General features: G+C 39.8%; 1 protein-coding gene across 2 annotated transcripts; it reads left to right on the top strand.

Annotated features, from left to right (window-relative positions):
* The first annotated feature begins 10,219 nt into the window (after positions 1–10,219).
* LOC148737134 (uncharacterized) lies at positions 10,220–21,547 on the top strand. Of its 2 annotated transcripts, none has more exons than XM_088747292.1 (6): positions 10,220–10,615; positions 11,873–12,193; positions 12,761–13,377; positions 13,487–13,577; positions 14,350–14,455; positions 21,097–21,547. In XM_088747292.1, the coding sequence occupies exons 3-6, from the start codon at positions 13,314–13,316 to the stop codon at positions 21,301–21,303; spliced, it is 468 nt and encodes a 155-aa protein (XP_088603418.1). In that variant the 5' UTR covers positions 10,220–10,615; positions 11,873–12,193; positions 12,761–13,313; the 3' UTR covers positions 21,304–21,547. The 2 variants fall into 2 exon arrangements, with proteins under 2 accessions (XP_088603418.1, XP_088603417.1); XM_088747291.1 differs by having other exon boundaries at positions 10,220–10,499.
* The last annotated feature ends 107 nt before the right edge of the window (positions 21,548–21,654 follow it).

Genomic DNA, 21,654 nt, shown 5'->3' on the forward strand with positions numbered 1-21,654 from the left:
ACTGTTCCTCTTCACTATTTTATTCAAACATCACTTGTGCATAAAAAAATGCTAATCACCAGGCCTCTTGTTTTGTGGAATTTTAAAAGAAAATAACTCTGAAGCATTAATCAAAACGAATCGAACGAACGATGAAAAAGAAAACAAAAATAAAAGAGGAGAAGATAAATCTAGAGATACTAATTGTTATGATGATTTTTAGTAGTATCATTCATTGACTTCCCTTGGGGTAAGTAAATTCCTAACCCTGCGAGCCAATTTTGACAGATCTAAGCCTTTTGTATTCTTGACTATGTTGGAATCAAAACAATTCCACAGTTTCATTAACTCCTTGAATAAAAAGAAATCAAATAACCACTGGGTTTGGTGTTTTCCATTCAATTGGGTAAGTGAGAGTGAAGACTGTCAGTCAAAATGATTATACAGTCAATAAAGAAGTCCCGACACGTCACACAACGTGAAATGATTTGCCAAAAGTTTTCTTCTTGGAACTTTTCCCATATATATCTTTAACACCAAAAAAAAAAAAATTAAAAGGAATGAAAAATGCTATAAATTTGAACGTGCGAAAGCAAGTCTGTTTATATGACAGGTGTGAATAAACATTTTAATCAACAAATAGACGAGCCTCCTTTGTGCTCTGTTCTGTTCCAAGGCACAGCGGAAGCGGATTGAGCACGAAAGAAGTGTAGGGGGAAACACGAGATGTAGTCTAGCTTTTTTATCCACTTCGTGAGTGCTCTAGCCGCTTTCCAAGTCCCTAACAATAGAGCAGAGTACAGTCATGGCTCTTCTATTTGTTTTATAATGAAGAATCCGTTAACCTCCCCACGCATTGCTTTCAATATTCAAATCAAGCTTTATTTCCAGTGCGAACAACAGTGTCGTCAACATGTTGTATACTCTCATAAAGCAGGCTAAAATAAGCCAATCAGAATCCCTACTAGAATGGTTCAAGTAATCTGATTGGTTGAACGAGACTAAAGCTGTCAAAAATGTCGAGCCATCAAAGTTCATTCACCATCAAAGTTCGTTCACGATTTGCAATAGTTCACAAAAAAAAGGAAATAGTTCGGCAGGCCGAATTTAACACTATTGCATGAAGCTCTAACTTGTCTTACGCAAATTCTGAATGTGAAATGTTCCGTGAAACTCGCTTACATTATTGTTATTATTGTAAGAAATAGACAACTTATTTGAGAGACATGTTTTGGCATGCTTATGCCATCTTCAATCAATGAGTAACTGAACGTGAGTAATTATATAGCATACAAGTAGATGAATAAAATATTTACAGTATGATGTAATACAAAAGCGGGTACTAGTTACAACGTGATAACAAACCTCAAAGGTGTGAACTAAAACGCTAGAAAAGTGTTATAATGCTGTAATTGTTTGTTAAGTTCAGGTTTGGTCTCATTTATATAAAAAAAGCTTCTTTGAGTTTTAAATCAATTGAGTTGTTAGCAGAATCCAGAATACTAAAGCACGAAAGGGAGTATTTGTTCTTACAAGAAGGAGATCTGTTGAAATGCTTAAAAATGTCGGGAACCGTGAACAATGCATTATTTCGTTTAGTTGTTATTGTTCTTTGTTGTGTATGACCGGAGATGACTTCACTCAATTTCCCAAAATGTACTTTGTACTCTTAGGTATCACGTAGCTGCTTAGTTAAATAGAGCGATCCTGCCTGCGCTCGTGTCGGTTGATGCTGTAGTTAAGCCTGGAGTTTAAACGAAGTGATTCTTAGAATAAAGGAGCTGAATAATTAGGAAAGGTGTTGGTGCGTTTTCGACAAACTGGCGACCACGAGGGGGCGGCTGAACGAGTATGGAAAAGGAAGAGGCAGAGTTAAACGCGAAAATTAAAACGTTAAGGTTTAGAGTCAAGAAGACAGACGAAATCCTCCAAAAGGATGATCGAGTGGCGTTGGAGAGACACAGAACTTCTCTTCAGAGTGTGGTGACTGCAGTTACGACGCTGAAAGAGTCTATAGAGGAGAAGAAGTTTGCTGAAGGTGAAGACGAACAAGCCGTTCACGAATGGGCGGAAGAATTTGAAGAATCGGTTGACGAGGCGGATAAATGCATGCGACAATTGGCAAGCAAAATAGAGCTGATCCATCGGAAATCTAAACATGAAGCCGCCATCTTTGAGCACAGGCAAGCCCTTCGTACATTTCATCAACCGCAATTGAGTTAATAAAGGTACGCCCTAAGTCTACGGGGTTACGACAAGTCGCCATGTTGACAGGAATCACAACAAGAGCCATGCAAGTATTTGATGTGGTCTTAAGTTCCGTCGCCGGTTATTTTAAGCTCGACGTGGACATTACGAAAGTAAACAAGAGAGAGTTATTGGTCCTGGAGAATCCTAGCTACAAGCACTTAATTGAAGCAAATCCACACCTCGAGAGAGTACGAATGGATGATGAAGACACGAAGCAAATGTTACCCGTTTACATCATATTGGGAGCCAATGACTTCGCTAAAATACGCACTGGGGAGCGGCTGCGAGTAGGACGCCGGGGAGATCCTGTTGCTAAGTCTACCAGATTTGGATGGAAAATTATGTCGCCTGGGGCTGATAGTGGCTTATCTCCTGGGGCTGATAGTGGCTTATCGCCTGCGCTGTTAGCTGTAAACTCTAATGCTGGCTATGAGAAGTTGTGCGCTCTTGACGTATTAAGACTGGCGGACTCTGCAACCGGAGATCAGAATGCTGTTTATGAAGAGTTCAAGGAACAGTTAGTTCGTTCTCCGGAAGGATGGTACGAAACTGGGCTACCTTGGAAGGGAAACTGCCCTCCTTTACCAAATAACCGGGAAGGAAGTTTGCGCAGATTAAACACTCTTGCACGGAAGCTGAGGAAGACTGACCTGCTAGATGAGTATGACGCTGTGATCAGAGAACACCTGGAAGAAGGCATAGTGGAGCGAGCACCAGTTGAAGTTACTGGAAGAGAGTTCATTCTATCTCATCGTGCAGTTGTGAGAAGAAATGCTGAGACAACGAAACTGCGAGTGGTGTACGACGCGTCTGCGCGTGCACAAGAGAAAGCCCCGTCGTTGAACGGTTGCCTCCATGCTGGACCTCAATTACAAAACAAGCTGTGGAGTGTAATTGTTCGAAACCGATTCCATCCTAAGGTAGTGGCTGGCGACGTTTGTCGTCGTGCATTCCTGCAAGTGCGAATCCGAGAAACCGAGAGCCGTAGTAAAGCAAGCTTCAGGTACATCACAAGGGCTAGTTACTGCAAAGTCCCGTCTAGCGAAACAAGGTCTTACGATTCCTAGGTTGGAGCTCTTGTCAGGTCACATGACCGTAAATCTAATCACCAATGTACGCCAAGCGCTAGAGGGACTAACTCTTGCGACTAAAGACCGTTGCTGGTTGGACAGTTCTGTTGCCCTACACTGGATTGCCGATAAAGGGGAGTACTGTCAGTTTGTGCAGAAACATGTTAATAGAATCCAGTCTCATCCAAACGTGCTGTGGCGTCAAGTTCCGTCAACTGAAAACCCCTCCTATCTAGGAAGCCGTGGTGGTAGTGTGGTAGGCGCAGACCTGTGGTGGGATGGACCTGCTTGGCTCTCAGAACCTGCTAAGTGGCCAGACGACATCATGCCAGAACCAAGCCCTGAAAGTATGGCAGAACGAAAGCTCCAGCAAGAAGAGATCGCGGTTGGATTCGAGACCCGTGATACCTTGGATTTGGTCCTAAGGAAGTTCGAACTGCGTAAGGCCATGAGGATTGGTACTTGGGTCATGCGATTCCTGCATAATTCACGTAGCTTCTCCAGCAAGACGAAGGGACCACTGACTACAGCTGAGGTTGAGAAATGTCAGATGTTTCTAGTCAAGAGAGCACAGCTACAGGGGATTATACACGCCAGATTTGACCAAGACCAAGAACAACTGAACCTGCAGCCTAGTGAAGGTGTGTTGGAATGTCGAGGACGGATCTAAGGTGAGTACTTAATACACCTGCCTGACTCAGCTCTACTAGTATCGAAGATAGTGCAACGGGCTCACGTCACTACACTCCATGGGGGAGTTGGTCTAACCATGGCGAGAGTGAAGTTCTGGATACCACGTCTTCGGAAATTGACGAAGAGAATCGTGAAAAAATGCAACGGGAGCAAACGCTTTCAAGCCGTGGCGTTTGCAAAATCCACCACCAGCACCCATGCCAATAGAAACAACAGAAGGTAACACACCTTTCAACGTGATAGGCGTGTACTTTTCCGGGCCTGTGAAATACCGTGACAAGCGCAAGGAAGAGAAAAAGGCCTATGTGGTGTTGTACTCCTGCAGTCTAACACGAGGAGTGTTTCTGGATGTGCTGCCCAGTTTGGAGAGTACAGAGTTCATCAAGAGCATGAAACGGTTAATTGCCAGAAGAAGACGACCATCGAAGATCTATTCAGACGACAGCCAGACGTTTGTCGCTGCAGGCAAGTGGCTAAAGAATGTACGGAAAGATAAAAGATTCCACTCGTATCTAAGTGATCAGTCCACCATCTAGCAGTTCAACCTCAGCCGAGCACCCTGGTGGGGCGGGCAATTCGAGCGACTGATCGGGTTAATGTGTCAGCGTTCTATAAGACAGTTGGTCAAGGACCGCTCAGCTGGGAGGAGTTAGGCAAAGTAATCCGGACGTCGAAGTGACCCTTAATAATCGTACGCTGTGCTACCAAGAGGAAGATGTCCAACTTCTTACATTGAATAAAGGCTGATAGTTTCGAAAGAAACTGTTTGGGGCTGCGTCGGTGGGAGTAACGAAATAATTTGGATATATCAGCAAAGTTGAAATGGTAAATTGGCCACCGTAATGATTACAAAAGCTGACGTTTCGAGCGTTAGCCCTTCGTCGGAGCGAAACGTCAGTTCGAAACGTCAGCTTTAGTAATCATTACGGTGGCCAATTTACCATTTCAACTTTGTTGATATATCCAAACAACTTCTTACATTGACACTAAACACGTTACTCTTCCCCAATGCCAATATCCTGCCTGATTACAGCCACACCAGCTGGATGACAAAGATTTACTTAAGCGTACCAAGTTCTTGTTGAGAACTAAAGATGCAATGTGGCTTTGGTGGACGGCCGAATTTTACGTGAGCGCCATCGTCTTAAACACGGTGACAAGAAGTGTACCTTTGCTATTGGAGATGTAGTCGTCATCCTGTACGCTCGGTTAATATGATATATATATATACTGTATATCTTCCATCGTTCATTGCGAGTAAATACTGGTCGCCACTCTTCTTTCTCCGGTCACAATCGAAATGTTGGAGTGTACTTCCTGTGACGTTACTTCTGCTGTAAAAGGGAGTAATTATTTCATTTGTATTTTTTTTCTTTTCTTGTTTAATGATGTATCAATATGTGGATAATGATTGCAGATCAATTAGATACTTGATTAATTCCGATTAGTACTTCGGACTCGTAGTGGGCTAGGCTGTTTAGCTAGGTCTATGCATACTACTAGTATACGAATGTCGAAAGGACTGACTGCTTCTGGACAATGATGGTATAAATGAAGTAGCAAAGTTTAAGCGCGGTGATATATTTTCATAAGTAACATAAAGGTGTTTTTTGTCTTGTCACGAGCGCTGGACAACGAAAACATTCAATTCTGAGTCCCTAGGAAGATTTTTTGGATTCCGCGTTCAAATGCTCCCTCACTGAGCTATAGGGGCAATGGTGGGCTAGCCATTTCGAGGTGATACGAGCCCTGCATACTGCTACGAGCAGCAATGTCATAGCGTCATGTTTGTAAGTAGAATAAGAAAGATGGCTAATTTCTAGCTCAGTAAAAAAGTGAGAAAGATGTTGTTGTGTATGAAGCCATTTTGTGCAATTTTTCTTTGCTCCACGCGAGGGACTAGACGAAATATATCTTTCTTTATGTCCTCACGGAGGTCAAAACTCATCATCTTTCTTATTCCATAATCATTTATTGACAAGTTTTACTTTTCCTAGACAAAAGATGCTTAATGGAAAGGGCTGGACCTTAAAGTTTTAAGTCCATCTCCTACCAAGGGCAAGGGCAAGGCAAGGGCGATAACTCGCGAGAATACTTTTTTAAGACAGACTTAATATAAATGATGATAGTGACTTGAAAAGAACTCAGTTAAACGTAGTGAAAGCTAACCATACCCTGACTATTCCGTGACGCAATTAGGGTGCAATTTAAATGCAATCCTGCTGAACTGACTGAAAGAGGAATCACAATGCAATCTGAATGCAATAGAATGCAATCTGCCGTCAACACAAAGCTATGTGCATAATACGTAATATGTGATATGTGATAAACCTAATTATATAGTCTTTTGAATAGCTCACCGCCCCATTTGTTGTTCTCTTTATCCTTGATGGTCAGATGCTGTAATGATCCAGAGGGAAACTTTACCCTCTCATGAAATGGTATGAACGGAATCTCTGTGGCAAGTATGGTCGAATCACTGTCCTGGCTCGTATCCACTCCTCCTCTGTTATTCCGTATATGAATCTATTCTGCAGAGGACGAACCTAATTCTTGAGATCCAGCGGACTCTTGACATAAGCTTGCCTACTAGCCCCAACTCCATCAACCGTAATTGTACTTTAGTCATAGCCCAGAATGCTTAGCATTTTTGCACCAAGACCTTTTAAGAACAAAAAGCAGACCAACTAAGGGTTTGGTTCGAGGTGTTTGAGGGGAAATATTGAGGGAAATAAGTTGGGAGGAAGAATGAGAAGTTTTGGATTTTTTTGTACCTTTTTGAATGATCATTTTTCTCCACCCATGTTAAAACTGATTTCTATGAATTCCCAACTATTATGAAAATTGGAATATTCGCACCTAAAACATTGTTATTTTAATGGCTATTTATTTCTATTTGTTCTTTTCAGTGAATGGTTTCTTTGGGGCAAACTTTGGCATAAGACCTGTCCTCCTCCTCCCCCCACCCCCTTCCACACCATTCTAAACTCCAAAGTGGAACATCTTTTCGGTTTTAGCTTTTGTTTTTACCATAATTAGAAGTAATGTCGCAATCTGATTGGCTACGCCTCGTGAGTCCGCAACATTTTGACCTCTGTGACAACGAATAGCATTGTTGATAGGAGTACAGACCACGCTGAGTCACTGTGGATTTGTGAATTTGTTTTTGTTTGTCTTTTTGTTTGAATTTTGTGACAATGTCTTGGAATATTTACCTCCCTAGTAATTCATCGATGATAGTTTTTCTTCTTGTCTCCTTTTATACCTCGTCTCTCCTTCCCCTCTCCCGCATCCTCCCCTCGCTCATCGCGTTTCTGGTTTCTGCCACTCACTGGAGTGGCAGAAACCAGTAAGTCTACTGAGGTCCCCTAGTAGGCAAAATGCGAAAACGGCCAATAGTGGAAAAAATGCTAAAGCGGTTCCTAGTGGGCAAAATGCCAAAACGGCCACTAGTGGACAAAACGCGAAACAGCCACTAGTGGACAAAATTCTAAAACGGCCCCTAGTGAACAAAATGCCAAAATGACCAACTAGTGGAAAAAATACCAAAACGACCAGTACTAGACAAAATGCTAAAACAGCCACTACTGGCGAAAATGCCAAAAGGCCCTCTAGTGGACAAAATACCAAAACGGCCATTAGTGGACAACATGCCAAAACGGTCACTGGCGGAGAAAATGCCAAAACGGTCACTAGTGTACAAAGTACCAAAACGGCCAGTAGTGGACAAAATCCCACAACGCCCACTCGAGGCCAAAATGCGAAAAAGCCACTAGTAGACAAAATGTCAAAATGGCCACTTGTGCACAAAATACCAAAACGGCCACAAGTAGACAAAATGCCAAAGCGGCCACTAGTCTACAAAGTACCCAAACGGCCAGTAGTGGACAAAATGCCAAAACAGCCACTTGTGGCCAAAATGCCAAAACGGCCACTGGTGGACAAAATGCCAAAATAGCAAGTAGGGGACAAAATGCCAAAACGGCCACTAGTGGACAAAACGCCAGAACGGCCACTAGTGGACAAAATGCCAAAAACGGCCACTAGTGGCCAAAATGCCAAACGGCAACTTGTGCACAAAATACCAAAACCGCCAAGGGTGGACAAAATGCCAAAACGGCTATTAGTGATCAAAATCACTAACTATCTGAATTATTATACATCGTAGTCACCATCTGTCTTCTCATTGGCTAAACACTTACAGTTAATTCTGGGAAACAGTGCAACCTAAAGATTATTCACTAATCTGTACCTACAGATTAGTGAATAATCTGCAGTTTGAGCGCAATGCATGATTTCCAGTGAAGCAATGTCAAGTTCACGGACAGCGAAGTAAGAATGGCTTCTCGATTCGCTTCATCGACCCAGCGAGAAATTGAGAGATTACCTGAAGATAAAGATTCGGAAAATGCTAAAAGATCGACAAAAGTGGCGAAGGAACTTTTCTACGAATCATCGGCCTTAAAGAGAGAAATATTCAGGAGCCACACTACAAAAAGGAAAGAAAATTTGACACAAAGAAAATTTGTTCACCACACAGTTGTACATTTTTAAGTGTTCGAAAATAAACTGTGTTCGCTGCGATAATGCGTTTAGCGTTATTTCCATTAAAGCAATGTATAATAAAACGATTATTAGATTCGGTTTTTGTGATATCCGGAATAATCAAGGTCTCGGTTAGTGTTATCAGCCTCAGCCTTGGGCATCGGCTGATAACACTTACCTCGACCTTGATTATTCTGGACATCACAAAAACCTCATCCAATAATTGTTTATAATCCGAACTCGGAATAATCGAGGTCTAGTTAATCGAGACTCGACAGTATTATCTGGTGTCTCCAACATAACGAAAAATATTTACAATTAACCTACCAAGAGGGCTTTTTGTTCTGGCATTATCAATTATATATCCATACAGGTCAAACTTCATATTTTTCTGATTTATCCAAGCATTTGGGTTTATCCGGACAAAGCGAGTTGTGATCGGTGGATCGATGGGAAGGATATAAATCTTGTCATAGTCGTAATGTACTGGAAATGCCTGATGATTAAAATAAATTCAATTTGATATTTTCTTATCACCACCATCATAAATATACGTATAGGTAAAGAACGAAACGGCTCAACTCAATGGGTAGCAGTCGACTGGGTAGAAAACGCTCGGGGGTACTAAACGACTGGTAACCAGTCAAAATGAAGCACACATATAATTGATGCTTTCCAAATTAATTCCTTTGTAAGGATGTATATAGTTTCCAACGAATTTCGTCATTGCTAGTCTAGAAACGAAGATATATAGCTCTTTCCGGTTCAGATCCCTTTACAGCCAGCTTTTGAAGCAGAAAAATATTAAAAGTTATATTTAATCGTACTCGATGAATAATGATGCATTAAAACAAGGGCACTATTCGAATTTCTTTCGCTTAGGTGTAGGATTTCACATGATTTAAATTTTACGCTTATATCATTCATCGATTGGATGGTTTGTCGAGTGTTTTATATATGAAGGCTGATAGTTTGGAAAGAAACTGTTTGGGGCTGCGTCGGTGGGAGTAACGAAATAATTTGGATATATCAACAAAGTTGAAGTGGTAAATTGGCCACCGTAACGATTACAAAAGCTGACGTTTCGAGCGTTAGCCCTTCGTTTTATATATAGACTGAGAAGGACGTTGCAGAAATGAAAAGATTAAAAAGAAATTAAAGAAATAAGGAAAGAAAAATTATAAACCTGTAGATTTCTTTTCTTTCTATGCAACATGCAACCTTCAACAAACACGAAGTGTTTGTTCTGAATAAATACGATGTGTCATCCAAATGAAAAAAAAAGAACAGGCCCGGTTGTCTCAGAAAGGTAGATAACGTGGATAAATCTCCATCCGGTCGATAGCGTGGTACTTTCCTGTCAACAGTTATCCTCTGGATAGCGATTTATCCTTTGAAGTGAGTTATACGCCCTTTGAACATCTGGACCCAGGACTTTAATCGCCTCTCCCCCTCTGAAGTTTGTAGTATTAAAAATGTCTCCATGGCTAAAAAGGTCTGTGCTTTTGGATTAAGGATGAAGTCCATGACCTCACTCACCATTTCAAAGCAAACTTTCTTCACAATTCCACTGCAATATTGGGAGCCTAACGATGCCTGAATTGTTAGAGTCAAATTTAGGCCTCAAGGAACAGCGTAAGCACGTGAGTTAAGGAAAATTTCAGACATGCGCAGATGACGTCCCTTGTTGTGTTTACTTCTCCCTGTACGCTTTTAAAACTTTACCGTTGAATATCTTATCAAAACACAAAGTCTCTGATAGTTTAATACTTAAACTGCGAAGACTGCAACGGAGTTAAGGATTCCACCGTTTTCTTTTTTTTTCTTTTCATCGACTTAGTGTTAGAAATGCTATTTTTTCGTACTGTTTTGTCATTCATTGCGCGTGGTGTTTATTTATTATTTGGAATTTCGAAACGGTCAAGTTCAAGAATTGGCATCGTAATTTCAAGGCAAATTGAGGTTTGTAGTCCACTGTTGTTCGTATTAAAGTTATTTTCATGTTTTTAACGCGCGCTCGAGATGTAATGGAGGATTGAAATATATCGACTGAGTAAAGCAAGCACTCGATGCTCGAGGTAAGATTATAAACTAGGTTATCTTGTCCCTATCTTGGGGGTGTTGGTGGTAATGGGTCGATTAGCTTACATTCAATATCGCCCACCCGAGATCGAGAGTGAACTCCGGTTTATTCGTCAACAGGAACCAAGAGCAGTTAATTATCAATCACTTCTTGAGTTCTCGGTGGTACTATTGATGATGGTTGACTGATATCGATTGTTAAATCAATGCTTATTTCTTTTGGGCGCTTTGAATGTGGAGGATCGACCAATACACTGTTTCTTTTTCGACCACACTGCATATTCATATTTGTGTTGGTCCAGATTTAGAGGCTCTGACAAGTTGCCTGTATGTGAAAAAAAATTCCATCGGTGTAGATATTTACAATAGGAGCGAAGAAAAACGTTTAAAGAGGAGAGACGATTCATTACGGGTCAGATTTGTACTACTTATCTTTTACACGGAGTAAGGAAAAACAGGATAATGAACTTGGCACATTTTTAACAGTTCCAGTGTTTAAATCTAATTTATTACTGTTATGCATTGTACACTAACTGTATGTAACATAACATTGGCTGCATCACTTAGCTTTAATTGCCCTTCCTGTACAAAATGATTCACTTAATGACAAGAACACTTATACACAAGTCATGTACTTGTCACATTAAAAGTTACCTACTGCTAATGATATGTTTAATTATACATGTGCAACATTAAAATGATATAATCTACGTGTAGTTAAATAGTACATTTATTGTGGTCTTAAACTGCTGTAGTGAAGTGACAGCATTTCAATGTTTGTAATATTCTACTAAGCTACAGTCATGCATAACAATTTAAAATCAGATATATTACAGCTTCATTTACCTACTGTTCATTTTGAATGTAATGTTCAATTCATTTAATTCAAGATCCAATACAACATGATTAAATACATGCATGTCTCAGCTTTGGCTCCATGCACTGTACTTATACCCTGCAAAACCAGTTACAATGTTGCAAAGCTAACATACTACATACACTAAAACTGATATTGAGCTCTGTTCATTTAACTAAAGTGGCATATACAACATGCTTTTATCAGGTGAGTTCTAACACGTTGCATTGAAACATTTATTAATTTTTAGATGTGTCTCTTTGTGTAAAAATGCATTCATGTTGAGGTACATTTACTTCATGCAGTGTGGGTCAGTGAAATCAGTTCTTATGTACAAATCTAAAATGTTTAAAAATTACTGAGCCACCCCCATGACTACTTTATTCTTCATGTGTAGGCAATGGCGTAATATACACCGTCATGTTGGACCTGGAAAGACAAGTAGTTGGAGGTGGGAAGACATTTGGAAGGTTTTGTAAACACAACTGGCATTTTCTTGGTAGATCATAAATTGGTAGCTCCTCCCCATAGTTCCACACCTTTAGCGCTGCTAGCTGCATGAGTCTTGGAACTTGTCCATCAGGTGTACTGGTAACTCCCTCAATTACTGTTGGGCTGAATGACCTTTGTCCCTCCAGTGCAGATGTTCCCTTGGCAGAAGCTTTCCAGTGAAGTTTAAGTTTGTGACCATCAACTTTTAGTGACTGAATCATATCCGGTAAGTCATTGTTTACTTTCTTTTCTATCCAAGCTTTAGGGTAAACATCCTTTGCTGTAAGTGGCCCATGTGTGCTGTTTTCTCTAATCTTGTTTAAGTTCTTTCTTGCCTCTTGCAAGAGGTCTGTGGTGAGCATTTGGGCATATTCTTTCATTCTTTCTTCATGAACTTCACGTGCGGCTTCTGTGGTCCTGGTCTTGGTTTTTCCACTGTGCAGAATGTTCTCAACAAATGTGATTGAAGCCTGTTTTGATAACTCTGACATGTTATCACTAAGATACAGTTGCGAAAGGTTGAACTGTCTTTCTGCAAGAACATTGTTAACTGGAAGACTGAAAATGTTGTTGGCGTAGAACTCAAACAGGTTTGGAGTGGCTTCTTTACCTATGAGTGAGCTCTGTTGTGATAAAGCCATTTCTTTGATCTCACATAGCAACTGGGGTTCCTTTAATTTCCAATGAGTGGCCCATTTAATTAATCCAACTCTGTCCTTAGAGACCAATGTGAGAATGTTCTGTCCATGAACATGAAAGGGAATGTTCACTGACTTTTCTTTTTGATTTTCAGATCTGACTGGAATTCCAAGAAGCTTTAAAACTGAATGCCAAAAATGACCTTGGTATCTCTGATCAGCTCCCATTCCAAACAACTTAGTAAAAGTTAACCACTCTGCTCCATGATCTTTCATTACTTTAAGTGCTTCTTGTAACATCGCCGCCTCTGCACTTGTTTGTGAAAATGGTCAATAGCTGCTGGGTCTCTCAATGACATCTTTACCTGTTGTGATGTTACAGGAAAATGTTCTGATGGAGACTTCAACATTTCACTAATTAAAGTTTCATCGTGCTTCAAAACAGTTGCTGGCCATAACCAGGCAAGGTAACCACTGGAAAAACCAAGTTCTGCATCACTAGCTTGGGACGTGTTCAGAGATGGAATGATGAACTTGTCAAGGAATTCAAACAAAAACTTGATTTCAACTTGAATCATAGGACTTGAGCTCATCTTAATGACATCTTGCCAAATAGTGTGGTGGCTATCTGATTTTGGCAATCTTTGAAGGAGATGCTCAGCAAGCTGTAGACAAGCTTTTCCATACTTAAGATACCACTGGAGTATCATGAATCGTGATTTTGATATAATAATTGTTTTGGGAATGGCAAGAAAGCCTTTCTGCGCAGAAGGTAGATCTCTTCATTTAGGATTGAGCACACTTACCATTACACCTTTCTGCCTTTAATAAGATTTGAATATTATAACACTTGGGTTGTATTTTTATGTGGTATCCTACAGATGAGGAAGAAGTTGTGCCTAAGAAATTAAAACCCTCTGCCAAACACACAGAAACAAAAGCAACTAAAGAGGTCCAGCAAGTTAAAGAGAGGTAACATTCAACACTCTTTTTCATTATATTTGATATATTTTAGTACCAAACCCTTGTGTTCATTTAGAACATTGTATATTAGTCTAACTAGCAGGGCTCGACACTAACAGTAGCCCACTAGCCACAGACTATAGTAGAAATTCAGTTTTGGCCAGTTGTTTTCAATTTCCACTAGCCAGCAGTTTGGCTGGTAAGTAAACTGAAATTGTCATCAAAATCTAAGATGTTACTAGCCACTTGGCTAGTAAGTTGAAAATTTAGTTTTGAGCCCTGGCTAGGGATTCCTCTGGATTCTTCACAGAATTCTCTAGCTAAATTTTAATTGTACAAGTTTTTTTTTTCTTTTTTCACTCTATGTCATCAGAGGCAGAGAATGTTAGACTTGCCTTTGGACACTGCTTTCGTGCTAACACATTTCACCCTTTGATCTTCAGGAGTGACCAGCATTTAATTTTTCGTTAAAATTAATAATTATAACCCCTGAATCAGACAGTGAGGTCCTGAGAATGAAAGAAGCTCTTGATTGTTAAATAAATTCTCCTTGCCAGCACTATAGGAAATGTATTGAGAATGGTATGGAGAATATGCATACTGATGTTAGGGTGAAAAAAAAAAACAACAGCAACAACAACAACATGAGGGAGACAGTGTAAAACAGTCACCAAGAGAGAATTTTAACACAGCATTCTTGACATTATTGAAATACTAATTCATGGATTTTTGTAGTTATCAAATAATCTTTTTTTTTTTATTAATATTATTTCTGTTTCAGTCCAGTCAAACCTAAAGAGAAAAAAGTGACCTCTGCTTTTGATTTCTTTGGTTCAACTTCAGTGGAAAGGGAATCCAGGAAAACATTTGCTAATAAAGGAAAACAGGTCAGTGACTAACTGCACTTCTGTGTCATTCCTTTCTTATGGGGCAGAGGGGAGGTAGCAAGGATTGGTGTGAGGAGCCGTTCCTGGTTCACCCACTAAATAATTTTGAGAAAAAATTCAGGCATCATGTGTAGTTTAAACATTATTTCATGCATCACAAAATGTAACAAGGAAAACATTAAACCTCACTATACTATGTCTTTCTGTAAAATTCAGGTATCATGTATGAATCAGACACTCTCTCATAGTAAATTGTATGTCAGCTTGGACTACAGTTAACATTTTCAGTGTACCATCTTGCAAAACCAATGGATAATGGCCAATGCCTGAGTCACATATCGTATAATCAAATTATTGATTTTAAGAATTTATTTTAGGGCATGGAGAGAGGAGATGTTGGAGAAAAGTTGTAGCCAAGAATACTGTTCTTCTAGCGAGGATTAACTAACCCTGATTTTAAACAATTCCATTTATTACACCAAACACATCCCCATTTAAAAATGTACTTCACCATTTTAAAATGTACTTGACATTTCAGGTATCTTAGTTCCTGAATGAGCCAATCAGATCTCAAATGCATTTTTAATTAGCTCTCTGGGAACTAAGTTCCTGTGTCAACCAATCAGATTTGGTTTGTAATATGGACTTTGCTCTTTAGGAACTAAGTTCCTTACTAAACCAATGACATGGAAGAATACATGACGTGACATTTCTAAATTAAGGTTCGCCTGTTTTATTTATGTCAACACTAAATAGAGCAGACAACAATGTTACACTTTGGAAATGAGTCGAATACACGATGGTCTACACGGCAACGAAAAGGCATCTGATATTACACAATTCTGTAAAAAATGCCATAACGGTTTTGCCGCGCTTTTTACCAGCGCTAATACATATATCTTATCAGTAGTTTTGTTGTGTAGTATCGCTGATTATTATTACAAGTTGTGCCGTAGTTTGACGAGCCCGTAGGGCGTGTGAAAATACAAATAACGAGTAAAATTTTTACTCAGCGATACTATACAACAAACGTCTAATAAGTTATTTATTATCCAACACGCCAAACTGTTATATACATGTTGTTCAGTGCGGGTGAATTTCGCGGATATTTATTTACGGGGAGTGCGTGACAGAAGTATGCGAAGCAGTACCAAACTGGCGCGTTGTTTTGTTGCTGTTTCTATTTTCTTCGATGAATTAAAGGAAGAAGTTTCCTGGACGTCGAGCTGTTCTTCTTCATTTGATTCATCTAGTAAACTTAGATCTATATTTGCCAGCCATTCTGACTCTTCGTCGTCGGATGTATGATTCAAACTGGCTGCCGTTTTGTTTTTCGTCATTTAACTACAAATCCACCGTCATTTAACTACAAATTCTCCGCTTGCGCGATGCGAGAAAATCTGTTCAACCGATACTCTAGAGTACAAATACCGCGTGACATTTGTGCTCAACCAATCGTTTCGTAACATTTTCAACGCTGTAGTGTATGTATAAAGGGCAGAAATTTCCTATCCGACGCTTCAAATGCGTTGTTTATTTTGTTTCGGAAAAGTATTTCGCTACGGTTCAATGATCTCGTCTCGGATTGGTGAAAAAATGACAGGTGTATTCATGCGTGGAAATGAACTTACACTTGCGAAACGAGATGTAATCGGCGTTGAGTTTCTTGTTTTCCTCTCCTCTCTCGTGAGTTAAAAAAATCCATTCCCAAAGAAAAATTAGGCAGATCTTCATCGGCTTATTCGCTTGTTGTCATGTCTAGTTTAACTTTTTTACGGACGTTTTTCCCGGTTTTTAATGAAAAATGCTGAAGTCACTCGCGCGAAAAAAAACTGTCCCGAGGCATTTGACGTCACCAGCGTGAATCAGTGGGAAGCACGCTCGCGCAATTGAGTTTGATTGCACGACTCTTAGAAGCTATGCTGTAATAAGCAACATAAACCGGTCTAAAAACTTATCGCAAGAGCAACATTGCCGGGGGAGACTGTTTTGACTTGTGTACATCACCATTTCAAAACGTACTTGACATTAAAGGTATCCTAGTTTCAGAATGAGCCATTCAGATCTCAAATACATTTTTCATGAGGTCTTTGGGAACTAAGTTCCTGTGTCAACCAATCATATTTGGTTTGTAATATCAACTTTGTTCTTTAGGAACTAAGTTCCTCAACAAACCAATGACATGGAAGAATATATGACATGTCATTTCTAAATTAAGGTTTGCCTGTTTTATTCATGTCAACACTAAATAACACAGACAACAAATTGAATTTATGACATGTCAGAGCCGCGCAATCAAACTCAGTATCTGTAAGCGTGCTCCAGATCTCGATAGCACACGCTGTTGGCGCCTGCAAATGGCTTCGCCAGAATTTTTTTTCTTTTTTCGCGCGAGCGGCAAATTTGTGAACACGGTGAAAAATATTATACTTCGCGACAATAATGGATAAAAATAGAGACTCGGCCCACTAATCCCAAAACGAAGACAATTTTGCGACCTTTTCCCTTTGGCTAGAATGCTTAACCGAGGCAGAAAAAGAGAAAAACAACAGGAAACGAGACTCGGTATCAGCGCTGTCACGATTCGCTTCACTGAACAAACACTTCTAAGATAGTGTTGTCCGTTATTCGTGTTGAATTTCGGATGCAAAATTTCACCGGCTACGTTATAAAACAATTGGTTCATGTTTTTAGCTGTGCACTATCGACTTATGGAGCACTTGGGTTTTTCTTCCCAAGGAATTCAGTCCTCAGAAAAATAGTTATCTCCACCCATCTTCGCTTAGCTTCATCTCGGGTAAGATGTCTAAAAGAGATGTTGCCTCATTTCGCGCCATGAAGTAAATTTTGGCGGGGAATAGACCGTGACCGCTGTTCTCTTTCGTGTTTCCCAAAACACATTACCAACGGATTCAGCCGTGTCTTGCGACATTCAAAACGCATATATCACTCCACCGAGCCACCAAATGACATTGGTTGGACAAGATTGAATGTGGTTCGCGAAAAGGATACCTGCGCAACTATCTTGAGAAATATATTGATCGTACGCGATCAATTTCGCAGGAACACCTCTCCTGACCTCACCTGGATCTTTTTCCAATCTCAAGTCAATTTCTGTTAACAATGAGACTTCAACTTTTCTTTTTCGGAAGTTCAGAGACTTTCAATTTAAAAAATTAACAAATAAAGCTCTGCTGTTGTAAAATATTCAGAACTAGTTATCGAGGTTTGTCATCAAACGTTACACATTTTTGGATTTTTTTGGAATACCGTGCGCCAACAATGAAATTGCGAGATCATATCACAATTCCTCTGCATCTTCCTGAAAAGTAAGAAAAATAATAGCTTTATGATGTCATCGCAACTATAGAGGTATATTTTGTAATCTTGCTGTAATTAGATCTTTCAGCTAGTTCAGCTGATAGTTCAGCTAGCGGTTACCTGACTTGAGATTGGAAAGAGATCCAGGTGAGGTCAGGAGAGGTGTTCCTGCGAAATTGATCGCGTACGATCAATATATTTCTCAAGATAGTTGCGCAGGTATCCTTTTCGCGAACCACATTCAATCTTGTCCAACCAATGTCATTTGGTGGCTCGGTGGAGTGATATATGCGTTTTGAATGTCGCAAGACACGGCTGAATCCGTTGGTAATGTGTTTTGGGAAACACGAAAGAGAACAGCGGTCACGGTCTATTCCCCGCCAAAATTTACTTCATGGCGCGAAATGAGGCAACATCTCTTTTAGACATCTTACCCGAGATGAAGCTAAGCGAAGATGGGTGGAGATAACTATTTTTCTGAGGACTGAATTCCTTGGGAAGAAAAACCCAAGTGCTCCATAAGTCGATAGTGCACAGCTAAAAACATGAACCAATTGTTTTATAACGTAGCCGGTGAAATTTTGCATCCGAAATTCAACACGAATAACGGACAACACTATCTTAGAAGTGTTTGTTCAGTGAAGCGAATCGTGACAGCGCTGATACCGAGTCTCGTTTCCTGTTGTTTTTCTCTTTTTCTGCCTCGGTTAAGCATTCTAGCCAAAGGGAAAAGGTCGCAAAATTGTCTTCGTTTTGGGATTAGTGGGCCGAGTCTCTATTTTTATCCATTATTGTCGCGAAGTATAATATTTTTCACCGTGTTCACAAATTTGCCGCTCGCGCGAAAAAAGAAAAAAAATTCTGGCGAAGCCATTTGCAGGCGCCAACAGCGTGTGCTATCGAGATCTGGAGCACGCTTACAGATACTGAGTTTGATTGCGCGGCTCTGACATGTCATAAATTCAATTTGTTGTCTGTGTTATTTAGTGTTGACATGAATAAAACAGGCAAACCTTAATTTAGAAATGACATGTCATATATTCTTCCATGTCATTGGTTTGTTGAGGAACTTAGTTCCTAAAGAACAAAGTTGATATTACAAACCAAATATGATTGGTTGACACAGGAACTTAGTTCCCAAAGACCTCATGAAAAATGTATTTGAGATCTGAATGGCTCATTCTGAAACTAGGATACCTTTAATGTCAAGTACGTTTTGAAATGGTGATGTACACAAGTCAAAACAGTCTCCCCCGGCAATGTTGCTCTTGCGATAAGTTTTTAGACCGGTTTATGTTGCTTATTACAGCATAGCTTCTAAGAGTCGTGCAATCAAACTCAATTGCGCGAGCGTGCTTCCCACTGATTCACGCTGGTGACGTCAAATGCCTCGGGACAGTTTTTTTTCGCGCGAGTGACTTCAGCATTTTTCATTAAAAACCGGGAAAAACGTCCGTAAAAAAGTTAAACTAGACATGACAACAAGCGAATAAGCCGATGAAGATCTGCCTAATTTTTCTTTGGGAATGGATTTTTTTAACTCACGAGAGAGGAGAGGAAAACAAGAAACTCAACGCCGATTACATCTCGTTTCGCAAGTGTAAGTTCATTTCCACGCATGAATACACCTGTCATTTTTTCACCAATCCGAGACGAGATCATTGAACCGTAGCGAAATACTTTTCCGAAACAAAATAAACAACGCATTTGAAGCGTCGGATAGGAAATTTCTGCCCTTTATACATACACTACAGCGTTGAAAATGTTACGAAACGATTGGTTGAGCACAAATGTCACGCGGTATTTGTACTCTAGAGTATCGGTTGAACAGATTTTCTCGCATCGCGCAAGCGGAGAATTTGTAGTTAAATGACGGTGGATTTGTAGTTAAATGACGAAAAACAAAACGGCAGCCAGTTTGAATCATACATCCGACGACGAAGAGTCAGAATGGCTGGCAAATATAGATCTAAGTTTACTAGATGAATCAAATGAAGAAGAACAGCTCGACGTCCAGGAAACTTCTTCCTTTAATTCATCGAAGAAAATAGAAACAGCAACAAAACAACGCGCCAGTTTGGTACTGCTTCGCATACTTCTGTCACGCACTCCCCGTAAATAAATATCCGCGAAATTCACCCGCACTGAACAACATGTATATAACAGTTTGGCGTGTTGGATAATAAATAACTTATTAGACGTTTTGTTGTATAGTATCGCTGAGTAAAAATTTTACTCGTTATTTGTATTTTCACACGCCCTACGGGCTCGTCAAACTACGGCACAACTTCTAATAATAATCCGCGATACTACACAACAAAACTACTGATAAGATATATGTATTAGCGCTGGTAAAAAGCGCGGCAAAACCGCTGTAGCATTTTTTACAGAATTGTGTAGTATCAGATGCCTTTTCGTTGCCGTGTAGACCATCGTGTATTCGACTCATTTCCAAAGTGTAACATTGTTGTCTGCTCTATTTAGTGTTGACATAGATAAAACAGGCGAACCTTAATTTAGAAATGTCACGTCATGTATTCTTCCATGTCATTGGTTTAGTGAGGAACTTAGTTCCTAAAGAGCAAAGTCCATATTACAAACCAACTCTGATTGGTTGACACGGGAACTTAGTTCCCAGAGAGCTAATTAAAAATGCATTTGAGATCTGATTGGCTCATTCAGGAACTAAGATACCTGAAATGTCAAGTACATTTTAAAATGGTGAAGTACATTTTTAAATGGGGATGTGTTACCAGCTTTCTGTCAGTCACTGTACTTTTCACAAAGGAAGTTGAATATGCTTCAAAATCTAAATTACACCAAACTGTGATAGTGATATAATAAACAGTTATCCCTTACAATCAAACAAAGATATTTACCCAGTGGTATCTCGCAGTTTCTCGCAATTCCTCGTACTAGCAAATGACTCAAGTTGCATATTCATGTCTATGACGTCACCTAACAAATTCTAATTACAAATTGTTGGGGATACAATGACGCCAACACCAGAGGCCTTATAATTACATGTACATGGGATTACACCCTCTTCTACTTCCAAGATCTGAAATTAAATTCTTGGTACTGCCTTTCACATACGTCATATGATTTGTACTCTGAGAATATGGCATTGAATCAATCAATATTTTTCTTGTTTGAAGAGTTTGTTCTCATCACGTAATTGCCGCTTGATGTGGAGTCGTTATTGTTATGAGAAATTAGAGGATGATTCTTAAGGGTGTTGAGCTCAGTCTAGAACCCAGTCTGCTTCATCCCTTAGTTCCATGCAGAACCATCTAGAAAATGTTTTAATACTCCTGCAGAGATCTGACGAGTCTGAGGAAAGTGAAGATATGCTGAAAAATAGAAAAGAAGAATCTAAAAATGGGAGAGATAAAGGAGAAAGAGAAAATGGGAATGTGAATGGTCAGACAACAGAGCAACCATCAAAGAAAAGAAAGGAAGACTTGTCAGAGGCAAAGCTTGATGTGAAAAAGCCCTCCTCTGAGAAGAAAAATGTTACTTTGTAAACTTTTTTGATGATCATACTCGTTTAAAAGTTGAAAATTTAACCATTTTTATTAATTAATGCTTAAACCGACTATCCTGAAGGTTACTCAAATTGTTTGCATCTGTGAAGCTGTTCTACTTTGACAATAGATGGTTTTTTCTCAGAAACAGAATACATGTACTTCACTGTCAACAATCCTATTGAGAACAGCTCTTGCCCTGCCAGGACAATGCTCAGCTGTTGGAATGTATGACATACATGTATGCTATACATGAATGATATACTGTAAGTCCTATATTAAGCCCCCCCCTCTAATAATCAACCCCCCCCCAATAAGCCCCCCCTCTTTAGAGAAAGAAATTTATTAAGC

This window comes from Stylophora pistillata, chromosome 2 (assembly GCF_964205215.1).
Source record: "Stylophora pistillata chromosome 2, jaStyPist1.2, whole genome shotgun sequence".
Lineage (NCBI taxonomy): Eukaryota > Metazoa > Cnidaria > Anthozoa > Scleractinia > Pocilloporidae > Stylophora > Stylophora pistillata.

Excerpts from the sequence above, each read along its gene's own strand:
- LOC148737134 (XM_088747292.1), top strand. The coding sequence starts at position 13,314 with ATGAATCGTGATTTTGATATAATAATTGTTTTGGGAATGGCAAGAAAG. Across the intron at positions 13,378-13,486 it reads AAAGCCTTTCTGCGCAGAAG|ATGAGGAAGAAGTTGTGCCT; the intron begins GTAGATCTCTTC and ends GGTATCCTACAG. Across the intron at positions 13,578-14,349 it reads GTCCAGCAAGTTAAAGAGAG|TCCAGTCAAACCTAAAGAGA; the intron begins GTAACATTCAAC and ends TTTCTGTTTCAG.